Source organism: Haliotis cracherodii, unplaced genomic scaffold, assembly GCF_022045235.1.
Source record: "Haliotis cracherodii isolate W230 unplaced genomic scaffold, xgHalCrac1.p SCAF_21, whole genome shotgun sequence".
Lineage (NCBI taxonomy): Eukaryota > Metazoa > Mollusca > Gastropoda > Lepetellida > Haliotidae > Haliotis > Haliotis cracherodii.
In genome coordinates, this window is record NW_027266277.1 from 14,196,878 (window position 1) to 14,216,593 (window position 19,716).

At 40.9% G+C, this 19,716-nt stretch overlaps 1 protein-coding gene across 1 annotated transcript; it reads right to left on the reverse strand.

The window, feature by feature from the left end:
- Positions 1–630: 630 nt before the first annotated feature.
- On the reverse strand, positions 631–19,321 carry LOC139470784 (segment polarity protein dishevelled homolog DVL-3-like). The gene is made up of 14 exons (XM_071253074.1): positions 19,231–19,321; positions 18,415–18,550; positions 17,384–17,477; positions 16,724–16,793; positions 15,555–15,642; positions 15,178–15,306; positions 14,685–14,905; positions 14,023–14,154; positions 13,635–13,799; positions 13,116–13,133; positions 11,922–12,203; positions 4,904–5,065; positions 2,032–2,262; positions 631–1,654 (listed from the first exon to the last, which is right to left on the reverse strand). The coding sequence occupies exons 1-14, from the start codon at positions 19,319–19,321 to the stop codon at positions 1,614–1,616; spliced, it is 1,860 nt and encodes a 619-aa protein (XP_071109175.1). The 3' UTR covers positions 631–1,613.
- Between the last annotated feature and the right edge of the window lie 395 nt (positions 19,322–19,716).

Here is a 19,716-nt window from a genome sequence, read left to right on the forward strand (position 1 = left end):
ACTGAGGAACTGCTTGTAAGAACATGGCCTGCAAAAGCAAGGGGTATAGAAGACGACAAACAGTTCACCTTTTAAGTCGGTCTTCGACTGACGTTTGACAAATGACCTCCAGCTGTTCAACATCCATTATCTTATCAAGGCACAACAACTTTCAGAAATTTATTTTAACAATGAATTATGCTAACACTAATAGTATTCCGAAACTTACGTAGTTATTATGGAATTTGATTTAAATCACCTTCATACTTACGATCCTTCATGGAAGGAAAACACTTTATTCATTTCAATTTTATTTCTTCAAGGATAATAGAAATTATGCCAAAATAGCAAAAATTTCCAAAAATGTCCTCATTAGGGAATTTTATATAATCACTATCAAATCAATAAAATTATGCCAGGTGGCTACCCTCCCAATATAATTGGACAATTTGAACTAATAAGACAATTTCCAGTTCAAATTAAACTTGATTGTCGAAACCTGAAATAAAGCTTTAACATAAATTATAAAATAAACATATTTCTACTTTCACACCATTGCATGAAAGTTCAATTAATTTAGCTCGAAATTGGATGCAGCTGGACACTTTGATATGTTTCTCAGGTCAAACTCATGACGACGACGTCACCGTCAGCAGATAATGACGTCATCATGAGTGTTTGATGACGGACATGCTGGCCACTGAGACGGAATATTGCATGCCAAAAGGATGCTGGGATAGGTGGGAGGGGCAGTGCTGAGGATGACAGGCCATGCTTAGAATGGGGCTTGGGTGTGGGTTGCCATGCTTGCAGAATTCTTTCCGAATGGTGTCAAAATCAACCTATGTTTCGCTTCTTCCAAAACTGGATAAGATTTAACCAATAGATACAGTCCTCTTTATCAACACCCCATGAAAGAATTATGCATGAGTTAGTTTATTAAAGGTAACGCATGCAGACAAGCAGATGTGAACAGAACAGCAACAGACAGGCAAAGAAAAGAAAAAGTATTTGTGATCACGCAGACTGCACTCTGTTTTGACAGTGTTAATTTTGGCGATGGTTACACAAGCATTTGGAAAGCATGCATAGGGTGAGTGATGAAAGTGAAAAAGGAAACGAAAGACGAGTTGAAACAAAGGGAAGTAACTGTTGTGGAAACTGAAAACCAATTTCCAGCATTCACGTCTTCTACAGCATTCAGTCAAGCTACACACCTACTGGCTTCTTCAAAAATAACTTTGTATACAATGCTGTGATCTCTCTCTCTCTCTCTCTCTCTCATGGACAGGATTCATTGGCCGGTCTGTCCTCGGTGCTAGGTATCACATGATGACACGTCACATGACTAACCACGATCATGTCTATTGGTGCACACCCACCCATGTGAAATCCAAAGCAAGGCTTTGAGAAGTCCAACAGAGGTTTATGCAGCAGGGTTAATTGCATGATGGGAAGGAAAGAGCGTCAGAGAGCGAACGAACGAACGAGGCGGGCGGGCACTGTAGAAGGGTTAGCGTTGTTAGAAGAACGAAGTGGGTTAGATGTGAGATGGCGGGCGGGCTACGGGCGGGCGGGCAACGGGCGGAGGGAAGAATGCAACGGGCAGGTGGCAGACAGGCAGCAACTTTCCGTCAGTCAATCGTGGTCGGTATGTCCTCAATCTCTAGAAGAGCTACAATAAATAACAACACCGTAGTCATGCATTAAATACACACAGGTTTACAAGAATGCGCATATGTAGTAACACAGTAGGCTGAAAATGATCAAAGAAAATAGATAGACATTGTTTCAAATCAGATCCTTTGGACGAACGTTATGTTCTGGAGCCAAACTGTTGTTCCGATCTTCCACAAGTTTGGACATAAGTTATAAAACTGCGTATAAGTAGTCTGCAGTATAACGATTCACTCTACACTCAAGTGACGAGTTCTGGTTCACTGGTGAATTGCTCAATCACTCTGCATGCAATACAATCAAGCTGATTGGCTCTGGAGTCAGTCACATGACCTGGACACGTGACCAATCACATGACATCCACAAAGAACTCACATGGGTTTCCCATGGCCATTCTAAAGGACTGCCTGCTCCCACTGAGGTCTGCTGGCATCTGTGCAAGAGGCCCAGGAGGTGGGGGGAGGCTGCGATCGCTGGGGGCACCTCGCCGCGCGCTCGCTAGGCTGGCTGTGTCAGTGTCACTGCCGCCGCCACTCCCAGCAGGACTAGCAGATTTTCGGTCGGACTTTTCTTTCTCCTTCTTGCTGCTACCAGATGCACTGCTCCCTGAAAAAACAACCACGTCTTTGAGGAGAAGGGCTTTGGAATCAATACACTGTACTAAACTGTAGATCTCATGCAGACACACTTTACACATTCAAATGCAAAAGTTCTAATCTTACTGCATGCAGCTGACATTGTTTAGTGAAATCATAATTACATTTTTTATCATAATTATTCACATTTGTAAAATGATTTGTAATTTTGTTTATGTTCAATAACTGATTAATTAATTTTAACTTTTCATTAGCATAAACAATGGACATATGCAAGACTACCATGAAGGAAACCTACTTGACATAGTTAGTGTTAATTCTACATGTTAACCCAGGAACATGAACTACGTCACAAACCACAGCTTAACGTCACACTAGAGTGACCTCCCTTCACCAGGACATGACAGACACCACAGTTTGAAGCACGTCACACGACACCACAATGAACAACACTGGTCAGCCAATGTAGCTGTTCTATGCTGTGTACGAGGAACACCACACCATTCCCGATTATTTGCTGACAGTGCATGTTTTCCCTACGACCCCACCTAACTAGCCAAGATGTAATATGTGTTGACATACAGGTAATGCTTTCAGCACTGACTTGGCCCTGTGGGAAAGCGGTCATAATGCTGACAGTGCATGTTTTCTCTACGACCCCACCTAACTAGCCAAGATGTAATATGTGTTGACATACAGGTAATGCTTTCAGCACTGACTTGGCCCTGTGGGAAAGCGGTCATGACGCTGACAGTGCAATCAAACAGCTGACAAACCCAGGAGTGTTGAAAAGCAAAACGGTGACACAAAAATGATATGATAACCTAACAGTGAGCCAAAGCTAATGTGGAATGTGGACATCCTTTAAAAAGAAAAGAATGTTGAGGCTGTGTCCAACTTCTACAACTACTGTAAATCTTCAAATTAATGCGAGTGTGAATTAAATGCGAAAAATGCGAGTGGTCTTTGTTTGCATTTATGAAACTTCACATTTATGTCTCCAAAATGACTATCAACAATAAGACGGCCTCACTGCACACTTTGGATAGCGGAAATACCAACTTGAATATATACACAAACAAGGTTCAAGTCATTTAAAGAAAAGGAATTACAAAATAGGCACACAGTGAGTTATCAGTGCTGGGGTCAAGAGTTCTACCCACTCATCTCAAACTAGGCATCATTGACCATTCCAATCAGTGAACTGTTGTTGGTTCAATTATTTTATTGCCTTCGATCTTCCTTAGCGCCAGTCAACAGAATAAACATATAAACTGTTGTATTTTACAAAACAATGTTTATTGTTATTACGGAAGTGCTTTACTCGTGCTTATAAGCAGTGCTATTTGTATTTGATGGGATTAAGGCAGGGCTATGTATCTTTCCACTGGGGATGGGGTGGGGGGAGTTGCAGTTTTGGCTCGGTGTCAGCAGTCGTATTAATTTGGAGACGCACTAATTTCAAGATTGACAGTATATGGCTTGTAGTGAAGAGAACAACCCTTAGGGATTCCGGTCAGTTACAGTCCTCCGTATCCCATGCTGGTCACAGGAGCTAACTAACGAGGATAGGGTGGTCAGGAATCAGGACTTGTCAGTGTGTTATCTTGCCCATGATAGTTGCTCATGTTTTCAGTCACGGGTTTGTGTGGCCCAGACTCAAGCCAGGATATTGCTGACTGGTTGTAAACATTCACTGAAAGCAGCAACGAGGCAATGACACAAGCACCTGCTGCACAGCTCACAAACACCCAGATGTAAAACAAACAACCTGCTACTCCATGTTGAGAGAACCAGAGGAGATTTAACAGAGGGAAATGACAGTATCATTGTACAACAGCTCAACTCAACCTGAATTATGAGGATGTAAATGAGGGTACTGATGAACAGGGAGAAACTAGCAGCGTGACATGGCTGGTAGCACAGCACATAGGTTCTATCAGTCTGGAGTGGGTTTAACACAGCTGTGACCAGTGTCTCCTTCGTATCATGGAGTCAACTTTGTGTTTGAGGAAAGCACTAAGGATGCACACTGAAGAGTGAGTGAGTGAAAATTGCTTAACGCCGCATCAGTAATTTTGCAGCTATTCGCGGCGAGCACACTGAAGATGTTCACCACTTCGGTGAAATCCTTGATTGCAAGCAGAGTATTCTAGCAGCTAAAGTGTTTCCACTGGGGGTGATGAGTTCAAGATATGATGACGATGCTTGGTGATGATATTCAGGAATGACACCAGATGTTTGGCAATGATTAAAACATGACATTCCATGCCACAGACAACATCATGATGAGACTATGAGTGAGTGAGTGAGTATTGTTTGACACCGCTTGTAGCAATATTCCAGCAATATCACGGAGGGGGACACCAGAAATGGGCTTCACACATTGTACCCATGTGGGGAATCGAACCCGGGTCTTCAGTGTCATGAGCGAACGCCACCAGGCTACCCACCTCCTATGATATTGATGTCATTAATCACGAGATGATGAGACAATACTGATGTCTGATTACCATGCCAACATGACATTCCAGGCTATGAGATGACAATGGTCAATGTCTTTGGAGACGATAGCATGAGGTCAAGGTCGTTATGTGTTGTCTCGGATGACGATAGTGAAATGATGGTGTTCCGTGCAACGGGTCACTGACCTGTCTTGTTTTGACTCGCGGGCGTGGTGGCTTGTGCCGTGGTTTTGACACCAGGAATATTGTTGTTAGGTTCAAACGTATCATCATGACAGAGAGTTTTGTGAAGGAACTTCTCGGCCGCACCGTGCCAGTGCCGGGGGAGACACAAACATGCATTTTGTACTGGTAGTCAGAGAGAGAGAGAGAGAGGGGCATATGTCAAATACTGGAGACCATGGTAACAATGTTAGTTACTATGGCAACCATATGTAAATTTCAATGTTTCCAAATGATAGATAACTTCACACAGGCTTCCATAAGGCCATTAAGGCCAAGCACCTGCTGACACAATTTGGACAAATTTGGACATCAATTTTTGGGGGGTAAGAACTCTTTTAGAAATTTGATCATAATCAGAACTTAAAAAATAGGATTTATCAGTCACAATAAAGTCCAAATTGTGACATTTAAGCTTTAAGCTTGTAAATAGAGCAGTGCAAAGTCTATACAGTTTTGGGACAAAGATTCTGATATCATTTCGACCTACATCTGTAAATGTCAGACTGAATTATCAACCATGTTAATTAATTTGTTCTTACTTTAAGCAAAGTGTGAACATTCCGACCAAATTTGGACCCCCAAAATCTTGTGGTTCATACTAAGGGTCTCAATATTACGGATCAGTTGGATGCATCTTTTTCAAAATTCAGCAGCGGTTTAAAAAAGGAACTTTCCATTTAGGTACCGTATTTACCGTATTAAGCACCCTGTTCCAGTAAGCGAACCCCGACCAACTACTAGACCAATCTGTAAGTAATAATTATAAGTGCCCCTACAAAGACTGAAAATTTATGTGATTTAATATTATAGAAGACGTTTCAGTTTCATCAACGTTTGAACTGTTTGAATATGGTTTCAGTAAACATCCTCCTTTGCAATTTCCGAAGTGCCTGGGGTGCTTTTACGGCAAATACGGTACGTGGTTAACCTATCATCAAAATCAACAGCAGTGGTTGAAAGTAAGTGGGGGTCCTGAGAACCTTGAGATTGCTGCTAGTATTTAAATCTAGGGATCCCTAAATTCTGAAAGTTAACATCAAGTTTTTTGCAAGGACTCCTTGACATTATTGCTCACTTTGAACACTGAGGGAGATCGGAGACTAGGCAGATCCAAAACACAGCATTATAAGCCAGTCTTATGCTATTTAAAATGGCTGAGAAGGAGAAGCAGAAGTTGAAGTCCCCTCTACTGAGAGCTGAAAGACTGGTGCAAGTTATCATCATGTGAGAGTAGTCCAACATACAAAACAAGATCAGTGATCACAAGAAGAGGACATTAATTGAAGATTACCCCTACATAGTACAAGCAATTGTGGGATGTAACAGTTGAAATATTGATTTGTGTTGAAAAATCAACAATGATATCCAGAAAATACTTCAGGATGTCTGCTGGTGTTTTTCGTGTTCAATATACAGTAACACTTTCGCTCTGTTTTTAACTGAACAGTGATATCCAATAATTCTTATTGGAAAATTACCATAGAAAATATGAAATACCAGCAGACATCATGCAGATAAGATTGTATTTTCTTATTTTCTCAAGAACGTTGTGAAAACTAGACATAGAAGCTGACAATGACTGCAAAGTAGGATAGCCTGCAAAAAACTAAAAACTTGTAGTGCATATTCCAATACTCCTATGCTTCCATAGCCTGCCTGCATTCACAGCTCCTATCAGTCCAGTTGGGGGACATTTCTCAATGTCAAAGTTCAGGATGAATTCCGGCAACTGCACCTTCGTGTGTCAGAGAAACCAATATCAAGCAAGCAGAAAAGAATAGCAAGCTGATAACGAACACACTGCTGCGGCAACGGAAATGGCGCAACACGGCAGAGCAAAAGCTGTACACAGAGAACAAGGCTGCCGGACAGCACTGGTGTGTGTCGTGTCAAGACGAGACAGGGGCATGATGGGTAATGTCTATTTGAAGTGACGATGACGGTGATAGGCGTACATACAGGGTTTTACTTGACAGTGTGAAGACAGCCACTGCCAATACAGTCAAGTTGGAAAAATAGATGTATTGTTCCTATTTGTTTTTCATGATCCAACTTTTTCTTCTTCCAAATGTATTTATTTCTGTTGACAATTTATTAATTTTGATGTCGTTAATAAAAATATAATTATTCTTGGTAAATTGAAAAAAAATATATGTGGCAGGTAGGAGGAAAAATATACTAGACAGTTTTGCAGGTAAGTCATTTTCCCCCCCATTTTAGAAGTAAGACAATGCATGAAGAGTGGAATAAAATTCAAGAGTCGTCACAAATAGTATGAAAGTGTGGTTACAATCTATTCTCTCTTTCCCCCCCATTTTTAAAAAACAAAATGAAGGCAGGATGCAGTGGAACATGATGCAAATAGAAACAAAACATCCTCCAATTTTTACCAAAGACTGATCGTGCAAAGAAGTAATAATACGCAAATGAAGTTTGTTTGTTAGTTTGTTTAACGCCGCACTCAGCGATATTCCAGCTATATGGCGGCGGTCTGTAAATAATCAAGTCTGGACCAGACAATCCAGTGATTGACATCATGAGCATCGATCCACGCAATTGAGATACGATGACATGAAGTGAAATGATACAGCTGCAGGTGCCATAAGTTGATAATAAGTATCTATGTAGCATGTGCCAATATTGATGAGTTTGTGGGCTGCAGGTTTCACTTCCACAAAGGAAGATAGATATCATTCAGTGTAGGGACAGACAGGAGACATATTGTTACATGTGCCATGTTATGATGATCAACGTGTAGATGCAACACCATTCGGACATCATGCACACGAGTTTAGTCAAACAATGACATGTTCCCCCAACAACTGCTCAGGTCATAGTTAACAACTGACAATCAAGGAAAGACAACTCTAAAACTGCTTCTACTTGGTAATGACTTCACTTAATGCTGCTTGGTACTCTTCGGGCAGAAAGAGCCAATGAACTGTTCTTGAAAACAATCAACTTAGTTTAAAACGTGATGTTGTAACAATGAATGAAAGAGACTTATCTAGACTCAACAAAATGAACACAATACATGAGACAGATTTGAAACGAGGAAATTGAAATTGTCAGCAAAAATAATATCTATAATATCTGTATATTCCTTCCTGACTGGAATTATCTCCCCTTTAACCGACACATTTTGTAATTATCTCCCTTTGTATACTTTTACATGGCATGAGAGAATAGTTTCACAGCCAACAGTGTACTTATTAGTTTATTGGCCAGTGTAACCACATGATCCACATTAAAACCTTTACTACCCAGACACGAAAGTAGTCTAAAACACATTGGATGAAGTCCTTATTCTCAAGACACATATTTAATTTTAATACCAGATACAAATATGCCCTGAACATGTGTAATGAGTACGATATTGAAGATTTAGTCCATCAAGTCATAGCATTGTGAAAGGTTTATAGTATCCATATTCCATGACAATTTGGAGTTAACTACAAACGGTAAAATACACAGCATATGACAATGTCTATAAGGATCTCTTGCAGTTAATTCAGTGTTGACGTTAACTTTGTCTACCCAGCATTAGAAGCAATGACGGAGGAATTAGTGGCAGCATTATGGGTGATGCGTTAGATTAGCTGATGCAGTTATGGAAAGTACTTATTACACAATTATCCCTACCATTAAGTACTTTACAAAGACTATTCTCTTACCGTTTGGCTTTAATCATGGTATTACTAACACATAATCTGCTCCAACTGGATGGGGGCATTTTTCTAACTTTAAAAGCATGCCTTATTTTTGTATCTATAAAACACTATCTATTAATACTAACCACATATACAAACAGTTGACTTCTATCATGCTGACAAAGACACCTAAAGGCTAATTCTAACATACTACAACATGCTGACAAAGAAACCTAACAGGCTAATTCTAACATACATAATAGGGCTGGGACGGGTAACTCGGGTACTCGGGTCGGATGGGTCCTGAGTAGGACCCGGGTACCCACAGGACTACCCAGACCGATGGTTAGTCACGTGATATATTGTTAAATGACAAAAACTCACTATAGCTCAGCGGTTACACTAATGTCGCTAATGTTCGCATTTCCTTCTGACGATGCACACATTCCTTTTGACTTGTATATGTTTGAGCAAAGATCAAGCTTCAGTAAACTTCAGTGAACGCATGATCTGATTGTTTGATACATGTATCTAAATAGAATCTGTATCTTTTAGCCAGGGCTGCAGTAAAACAATTACCAATCAGACATTTTGTTCCCAACTCTTGAAACTTGCAGTGGGTACCCGGGTAGGGTCGGGTAATAGGGGGTCGGGTACCCGGGTAGTAAATTTGGACTCGTCCCAGCCCTAATACATAAAGTACATTATAAACACTGATTTAAATAACTTCACATACAATTACTGATGATGGAAATAAAATACATCTACAACTATGTTTAGGATAATCTAGATAGGGTCCCCGTAGCTCAGTTGCCTGCTGGTGTGTCAGTCAAATGATTATTTCAGAGAGAGAAACATTTACATTGAAGACTGGCTACTTACTATCAAGTCAAGTTATTATCCATTACTAAATGTACATAACAGTACCTCAAGGTCACTGATCAGTTACCACTTAAGCCACAACTGTCAAGTACTTTGAGGATGTCCATGGCTAGAAAATAGTTGACAGCCTCACAAAGCTGGTCAGTTTCCAGGGGCATCTCAGTGAGAGGGTAAGAGAATAGGAATTTGCAAATGCCCCATCAAAGTCACATGTTTAATAATGTGACTTTAAAAACAGAAGTAAAGTTTTTTGTCATTACAAATCCGAAACTTGTTTCATTACAAATTGAGGGTGGACAAAAGAAGGGCAAATCATGTGACCAAACAATCAGCAGTCAACTTTTTGGAGGGGGGTTGACGGAAGTGCAAGGAGAAGACTACAAACCCAAACTACTCGAGGAATTTCTCCTCCATGCAATATGATGTCTGCTCCCATGCATGGCGTGGGCGGTGTGCTCCGCCAAGCTACGCCGGTGGGGATCACACGAGGAGGACTGTTGATGGTGATGGGCACTTTGTTTATCCTTATTTTCCCAAAGCTTGCGCAAATGATTGTATGTACTAACTAAACATGTACAGTCTTTAGCAGCGACTGAAATCAACAGGAAATCAAAAGAAAATCACACATATTGAAACAACACAGTACAACAGCTGGCATTCCTGGCCAGACTCGGGACATGAATGAAGCGAAGAGTGCAAGCAACTAGACATGCATAACGAGCAACACAGAGAAGCATGCTTGACGTGATGTGTGTGAATGTCATGCCGGGAGGGTGGGGAGGGAGGGAGGGAGTGAGTGTGACATGCTCGGAACTGATGAATCACCATCACAATCAAATGATAACCACAGATCTTAAATAACTAGTTTACAAATTAACCACTTGTAATATCTGGACTCCATACTTTATCCTAGATACATATTAACGACCTTGACCTTACTTTTCACAATGCATCCGTTTACAGAGTATCGCCACATACCAGTTCAACAAAGATCAGAAAATTTGTGAGAGATTCCAATATGAATAATGAACGAAGCTCTGAAGCAAAGAAGCAGGCCATGTGACCCAAACTGAAATGTCTAGCCGACTAAGCACGTGTGGCCGTAACCTAGCAACCAACATGCAGCCATGACAACGCAGGTGTCGCCAGGACAGCCATGGTAATGTGACAAGTGGCAAATAAAACAAGCAGCAGCTAGGAAGCAAGAGTTGCAAGCAACGGTAAGACGGACTTGCCCGTATCATGCTACTGCAGAGTAAGGAACAAACAAACAAATCAAAGTTAGCCTTTGAATTTCACATTAGTACAACAGCAACAACTAGTAACATCAGGTCATCTGTCCTCTCTGTTGTCCAAAATATCTTGGATAATACCTCAAAGCAGTGTTTCTTTAGTACATTTACACCATGGTTGTCCAAAATATCTTGGCTAATACCTATAGGCCTAATGCGTTTCTCAAAGCAGTGTTCCTTTAGCAAAGTAGAAACATAGTTGTCCAAAATATCTTGGCTAATACCTATAGGCTTAATCAGTTTCTCAGACCAGTGTTTCTTTAGCAAAGTAGAAACATGGTTGTCCAAAATATCTTGGAACACTTAATCCATTTCTTATGTTATGTTCCTTTAGCAAGTAACACCACAGTTATCTCCCTTTGACTCAAAAGCATCCAATTAAATTTCTTAAATTCCTCAAAGTTTGAGATTACATTCAATAAAATGAAAATGATCTTAACATAAATGGAAAATATTTGGTGAAGATTAACCACCCCGGTCAATATTTCCAACTAGTCATGGCCAAGGAGGTTGTTGGCAACCAACATTTGTTTATTGTTCTTTTATATTAATATATCACATTCAAACACATGTTTCATAGGCACATAATAAGAATGTACTTAGTTGAGCATTAGCAAGGCTAAATATTAGGTTAGTAGAAGCAAATCACCCACAGCCATTAATGTCTAATTGGCAAGCCAATAAATATAAACAGAGACAAAATGCTTATTTTCATCATAAAAATGAGAACATAGAAAAATACATCTTAACTTTAACATGTAATCAAGTTTAAGCAAATTGAAATTAAATACTTTTAACTTGTCTCAATTGCAAGCTCAAATAAAGCAAAGCGAGAAATCAAACAGCAGTAATTTTGGATTCTCTGCACAAACTTTCTTTGTCAAATTGACAAACCCCCTATAACCAAAATACTCTAAGAATTATATACAAAGCTAAGGATTCTTCTTGGCTAGGAATGGACAATACCATTTACATTGAAGGGGAGACAGGTTGATACATAAAACACAAACTCTCTTTAAAAAAAGAAACCTACACCAAAATGAATCAATCCATAGATGATGGATCTGAACGGACAATTCCATTCGTCCTCAAAGGGATGATAAGTAGGAAGACATACTACCCAAAAACATTCTATTTCCACAACCACCGCCTTACCTGATGCACTATGGACACTCCCTGCACTGCCATTACCTCCACCACCAGGGGGCACTGCACCAACAGGTGGGGGCGGCATGCCGTCGACGAAGCTGCCGACGTAGCTGGTGTTGTCAGTGCTTGTGTAGCTGTAGGGGGGTATATAGCTGAGGTTCTGGGGCAAGTAGTTGGAGCTGCTGTAGGGGTATTGATTGTTCCACGCAGGGGGTGGCAGGGGGGCGAGGGTGTCACGGTCGGCTTCTGATACAGAGTCCACGTCTTCAAGACTCAGGGATGTCAGATCTGGAGAAGGATTAATAAATATACAGTGCTGTCCAGCATTTAACTTGCATTATTTCTATAATACCTCTTGTTATTTGTTGTTTAATGCAGCAATCAGCAATATTCCAGCTACATGGCGGCGACCTGTAAATAATCGAGTCCCGACCAGACAATTCATTGATCGTGAGCAACGATCCACGGTGTCAGGGTACGATAACGCGCCATCAACCATGTCTCCGAGTCTGACCACCGTTGGGTAGCAACTTACAAATTTATGAATATCGATACCAAGTAAATAATCCACTGCCACAGAAATGTTTATGTGTAATAAGATGGACAATGAGGAGGCCGAAAATTTAAACCATTAATGGGCCAGCCCAGTTCTTATTTGTGAATAAATTTATTACTTTCAGGTTATCATAAGTCATGTTTTATCAATAAACATATAGAAACATTAATATTATTACTTATGCATATACAGTTTTGTTTGTTGTTTAACGCCGCACTCAGCAGTATTCAAGCTATATGACGGCGGTCTGTAAATAAATGAGTCTGGACCAGTCAATCCAGTGACTGACACCATGAGTATCGATCCATGTAGTTAGGATCGATGACATGCATCAACAAAGTGAGCGAGTCTGACAACCCGATCCCGTTTGTCAAGCATAGTTGCCTTTTACGACAAGCATGGGTTGCTGAAGGCCTATTCCACCCCGGATCTTCATGGGTCTATTGATATACTGTGATACTCTGATATACTGTGATACTCTGATATACTGTGATACTCTGATATACTGTGATACTCTTGAGTCAATATAGTGATACCAAACTTCCCACCAATGACACCACTGTTTTAAGTAGTTTAGAATTCTGGCAACTGATTAAGGAGGAGATATGGGAGGTGACAAATGCAATCAGCGACTGCAGGCTTACCTGGATACTGTGGAGGACCTGAAACAGGAGAGAGGAGCAAGTATATAACATTGTATACACCACATGGGAGGTCATTATTATATTGTTGTTATACACCAGTATATACACTGGGCCACACAAACCACTGGTTAATATCATGAGCACTGTGTCAGGGTGTAACTTTTGTCTGATAACGCTGCACTCAGCAATATTCCAGCGGTATCACAGCCTGTACAGAATCAAGTCGGGACCAGACAATCCAGTGACTGATATTGTGAGCAACGATCCTTGTGATGGCGAACTATGATACGCTATCAAGCAGGTCTGAGTCTGACCACCCTATCCATTTGGTCACCTTTCACCACTAGCAGACATAGCTTAACGCTGCTTTGAACAGTATTCATATGGCAAGTGAACACAAAAAGATTCAGGCCGCAGACTTCACCACATGAGCATGGGTATTGTGCTGACAAAACCTGAAATATAATCAGGCAACTCTTGGATCTGAACAATGAAAATGATTAAAAGACAAAACTTTACCACAGAGATCTCCAAAGACGTAGTAGCACTGTTCTGAAAACGTCAGCTTGTTGACTGTGTGCCTGATGTAGCCAGCTTTCAGCAGATTACAAGCATATTTCCTTGCATCTCTCCGGTCAGCAAAACCCTCCACGTGCGTAAAGAGCCAATCTACAAGATCGGAACCTGAACGAAAGAATAAATGACCTGATTATCATGTCACAACAATTTGTCCGCGACGATATATCTTGATTCAAGATCACACTTTCAGCATCCTTTTCAGTCTTTATTAGATTATTAGTTGAGCGTGTTACTTTACCGTAAATATCATTTGTTAAGATTAAAAAATTGTGTTATGTGCCTCTTCTGCTCTAGAACATGAAGCATACATATAAAAATATATATATACCTATAAAAGCATTTGGTATCGTTATTTTGAGCCACATTCTGTCTCGGATTTCCAGCCCTGAGTCTGGCTGTGCCATCGCCTTGACAACGGTTGCCATGTCAGTATTCACTGTGAGATTTAAGTCATCAAACCCTGAAAACAAAAAAATAGCTTGTTTATTTTATTTCATTTGTGCTTAAGCCATTAAGTACAGTTTATAAGGGCAACAACCATATTACGATGTCATGTAGCAACGTGTATTGTTTCTTGCATGTGTACGTCAACAATCCCAACAGTTTAATCATAAGAACCTTACATAGTATTCGGTAGCCAGCAAGTGCCGTATGAGCGAGTTGGGTTTTATGCCGCTTTCTTAGCAATATTCCAGCCACATCATGACAGGGGAAATAAGCTTCACACATTGTACCCATGTGGGGAATAGAACCCAGGCCTTTGATGTGATGAGCGAACACTCTAGCCACTTGGCTACCCCCATCACTCCTAAACCCTGCAGGAAGTAGACAAACCACCTCCATTTCTTGCCCCAAATGATAAAAACAACAACAAGGAAACAAATCTGTCCCAAAGCCTGAAGGATGCTCTCAGGTATGGGGCCATGTGTTTGGGGCAGTTGGGAAAGTGATATCTCCCTACTGCCCTTCCAGATAGAGGGATGAACTTACGTTCTGACTCAGGTATAGAGCTAGTGAGTGAGGAGCTAGTTGACGTCATATTGCTGATTGAGGTGCTGGGTCCGCCACGCCCCATGTAGTGTTCCCGCATCGCAGTCGTGTGTGCCACCCACGCCGACGGGTCGATTGGCCGAACTGGCTCCTGTCTTGGAACTGTGAAATAACCTTTAGGGTTTGGGTCCCAACATTTGGCTACGACTAGTGTGATTGGACTGAAACAAGATGACATAAATCAGTTATCACATAGGTGATTCCAATGGATAATGGCAATATCTGAACATCTCATACAACTATTCATTAACTATACACTGTATCTGCCAACTGCTACATTAAATACCTTTTGAATACTGTTTGGATATTTTTAACACAAAGCTTATTAAGTGAGAGAATGTAGTTTAAAGCTACAGGATTAATGTTCCAGTTATTTGTAATAAAGCTTTACAAATTGCAAAACTATTCAAGTAAGCCAAGGTATTCAACATACCCCGGTTTCTGTACTGCCTCTCGTAACGTCCTTACGGCATCATCGTTACTCATGTTCTCGAAACTGATACCATTCACCTCGAGAATCATGTCCCCTGGTTCAATGCGGCCATCTTGAGCTACAGCGCCGCTGTAATGAAGAAAACAGAATGGCTTCTTTTACATAACTGAAATAAAGTAGTCACTACATAATCCAGTGAGAATTGACCAACGGGATACGACAACATGCATCAAACCAGGCACTGCACCCGATGCCGTTAATCACCTCTTACGTAAAAGCATGGGAAGTCTAACCGGGATCTTCACTGGAACAAGGGATATCAAGATCTTCCAGTTTCAGTGTTGCCATTATGACAGGCGTCAGTCTGGCGTACTCACCCTTTCATGATGGAGCCCACGTAGATGCCGCCGTCCCCTCCCTTGTTGCTCTGTCCCACAATACTGATTCCCAGGAAGTTGACTGTATCTGTAACACAACCCAACATCACTGTAACACGCAACATCACTGTAACACGCAACATCACTGTAACACGCAACCATCACTGTAACACACAACCATCACTGTAACACAAACCAACATCACTGTAACACGCAACCATCACTGTAACACAAACCAACATCACTGTAACACGCAACCATCACTGTAACACGCAACCATCATCACTGTATCACACAACATCATTGTAACACGCAACCATCACTGTAACACGCAACCATCACTGTAACACGCAACATCACTGTAACACGCAACATCACTGTAACACGCAACATCACTGTAACACGCAACCATCATCACTGTAACACAAACCAACATCACTGTAACACGCAACCATCACTGTAACACACAACCATCATCACTGTAACACGCAACCATCACTGTAACACGCAATCATCACTGTAACACAAACCAACATCACTGTAACACGCAACCATCACTGTAACACACAACCATCATCACTGTAACACGCAACCATCACTGTAACACACAACCATCATCACTGTAACACGCAACATCACTGTAACACGCAATCATCACTGTAACACAAACCAACATCACTGTAACACGCAACATCACTGTAACACACAACCATCATCACTGTAACACGCAACATCACTGTAACACGCAATCATCACTGTAACACGCAACCATCACTGTAACACGCAACATCACTGAAACACGCTATCACTAAGATCACACACGAACACTAAAGCTGACTATCGATATAAAACAGAGATTGATAATCGCTCAATAATTATTGATCAATTATCGAAAAATATCGGAGAAGTAACAAAAGAAATCATATATTTCACAACACTGGTGAGCAGTGACACATTTATGCATAGATTACTTTGAACATTTGAGATATAACTAAAACAGTAGCTTTTTGTCTTCGACAATTGACACGACTGACAATAACAAGTCTGTTTCCGTAAATCTAAACTCTATTTCATCACAATAGTTTACCGATGATAATCCGAAGACCATTCTTCCATTTACAAAGTAAACAGCAAGAGACAGGACACTACTGAACAGTGCATCAACTTACCCATATTAAGTGTAACTGTTATTATGTTTAGAGACATTGTCGAATCGGTTATACTGCTAAATGATGAAGCCTGAAACAAAACACAGATCAATGATAAACACAAAAATAACAAATTTACTATCAGATGGCAATAACTGTCCATAAACCAACCCTTTCTAAAACTGACCAGAGAGTCAACAGTTTTCAGTATTCACCGAAACACAAGACTAGGAAAATCATGTTTTAACATTTAATGCCACATTTAATAAGACTATAATTTGTGCAAATGATGCCAAGAGCTCAGTTCAAGCAGTAAAGACCATGTGCTGACAAATAACACATTATGAAAAATAATTACAAAGTTTGAGATAGTTATTTAGAAGGTTTTGGGAACAGTGGTCTGTAACTAAAAAGTCTGAAGGAGCAAACCAGTGGTTAGGTAAACGTCATGCTGTCGGGGTATGATGACACACAATCAGCCAGTCACACATGACCACCCATTCCTCTATATATCCAGCTCTATTACAAGCCTGGGTATTTGGCAACCTCTTCTCCCCTGGCATCAAAATAAGGGAATATCCCAAAATGATTGGTGAGCAAATAATTATCCCAATTACACTCATGCAACATTAGCATTTATTTTATCTTTAAAAAAAGAATTATATTTGGATATTATCTTACTCTACTGATAGGAGGCGGCCGATGTCTCCTCCGTCGTTTCCGATGGCGACCATATCGTGATGACATTCCTGTTGTATCAGTAACTGTTGAAAACCTGTAACCACAAAATACCATGATCACACTGTGCACTGGTCCAAACACTGCACTGAGCAGTTTTTAAGTTATATCACAGCTGATAATGAATTTCTGATTTTGGTAGAGACACATATATGAGTTCCCAAGCGATGTGCCATCCATTATCCCAGCAGCTATGTTGACCAACTGGTCCTTGGGGAGACAACTTAACCTGATGCACGTTCCAACCCTAATAGTGATAACATATACTACTCAACTTTTGTTAAGGACAAAGGACTGAAGATTTCCCCCGCTCATTGATACCTCCCCAAAAAGCCAGAAATTCTACGAACCCTTAAGATGACGGCATGTTATCATTACAAGGACTTGTGGACTAAAAATTTTAGTTTCTGCCGCTGCTCGGAGATTGTATTCAATGACATTGGTCATGCAAGACATAACTCAATGGTACAACAGCTTGTCAAGTGAATTAACCCTTGTTAAAAGGTGAGGTGAAATTGAGTTTAATGTCGCGTCCACTTTAATGAAGTGACGTGCATGCACGTGTGTGTGTGTGTGCTTGTACTAGTCCGGACTGATGCCGATTGATAGTGCTAGCTCACTGAGATACCATGCCGCAGTTTAACATGAATACCCCACTCAGACACAGTACACCAACTCTGAGCCGACTAGTCCTTGTTTTTGCCCCTTAATGCCGAGCGCCAGACATGGTAACAACAGAGGAACCATTTTTTAACGTCCTTTAGTGAGACATGGCCGGGAATTAAACCCAGGACCTTCCTCTCTCCGGGCGGATTCTCTACCACTGGACCACAGAGATGGTCCCTTGTTACGATGTTCAGTTTGAGAGTGAGTGAGTTTTAGCAATATGTCAGCAATATCAGGGCAGGGGACACCAGGTTTTGCAAGAATGTACAGTGATATTGAACGAAGCCAACAATTACATGGTGTCTCACCTGCTATCATCCTCTGAGTCAAAGAAGCTGGTGGTTTCGAGATCACTGCTCATCATGGTGGATGTCTCATACTGATGGGGGCCGGGAGGCCGCTCTCGATGTCGTTCATGCTTTGCATGGCCATTAATTCGGGGACCTGAAAACAACACATCCTCTGTTACTTGTCTCAACAAAAGATCCAACCTTTCATGTCTAGTTATTACTGATAGTTTCACATTTTGAACCTTTCATGAAGTTGATGCCATGTTTTCACATAGATGTCAACTGTATCTATAGCCACGCAAGATGTAACTAGTAACCTACACAAATCAAACTTCAAGCTCACAGTTTTCCTAATGCACAGTAGAAAAACACATACACATACCAAGTATGTCCAAAAAATATTCAAACTTGGCAATTTCACTTGTTAGTCAGTTGACTTCTTCTACTGTTTCTATTTATGTTATATGTAACTGAGATTGGACATTCTGTGTTAAGGTCTTTCTTCCAGCTGTTCATTTTGTTTTGTTCGTTTGTTGTTAAACGCGGCTCAGCAATATTCCAGCCATATGATCATGTAAATAATTGAATCTGAACCTGACAATCCAGTGATTGACATCATGAACAGCGATCCACACAATTGCTATCGATGACAGGCATCAACCAAGCCAGCAAGCCTGACCACCCGATCACATTAATCGCCTCTTACAACAAGCATAGCTGCCTTTTACAAGAATGGGTTGCTGAAGACCTATTCTACCTTGGATCTTCACAGGTCCTTTAGTCACTAATGTGGGATGTGTGTTCAGTAGGCGTGTCAGTGGGGCGTGACCTTACCCAGTTGACAGAGACTGAACACAACATGTGAGGTCACAGGGGAGATAATGCCGTTAGTGGAGCTACTGTCAGCTTCACCATACACACTCATCCCTGACAGTGACAAAGTGACAGTCTGCCAACTCCAGTTGTCCCACCAGTTGTCATGGTGATGGACAGGACAGGCTGCCTGTGCAGGGGGTGTACCTCATGGCCTGGGGGTGTAATGTGTATATTCCTCAAATATCTGTATCACAACAGGGTCACTTATGACCACAAATGGGGAACTGGGGACCTATTTTAACCCAAATACCCCACCTAGGGAACAATTTAGAGAAGAAAGCTACTTTCAACAACCTAAACACTAAATAAATGTCATAGCAATAAAAAAAATTAAATATTGTTTTAAAGCAGTAAAAATGAATTCTAAGTGGAATTATTTCTTGCTCTTATGACAGGCACAAGGGAACTTGAAACCTATTTTGCCCAGAAACACCATAGGGAATA

Coding starts and splice junctions, on each gene's coding strand:
- LOC139470784 (XM_071253074.1), bottom strand. CDS start 19,321: ATGAGTGTGTATGGTGAAGCTGACAGTAGCTCCACTAACGGCATTATC. Junction 16,794..17,383: donor GGCCGCCTCCTATCAGTAGA/GTAAGATAATAT, acceptor GTTTTGTTTCAG/GCTTCATCATTTAGCAGTAT. Junction 15,307..15,554: donor GTGGGCTCCATCATGAAAGG/GTGAGTACGCCA, acceptor TCTTCATTACAG/CGGCGCTGTAGCTCAAGATG.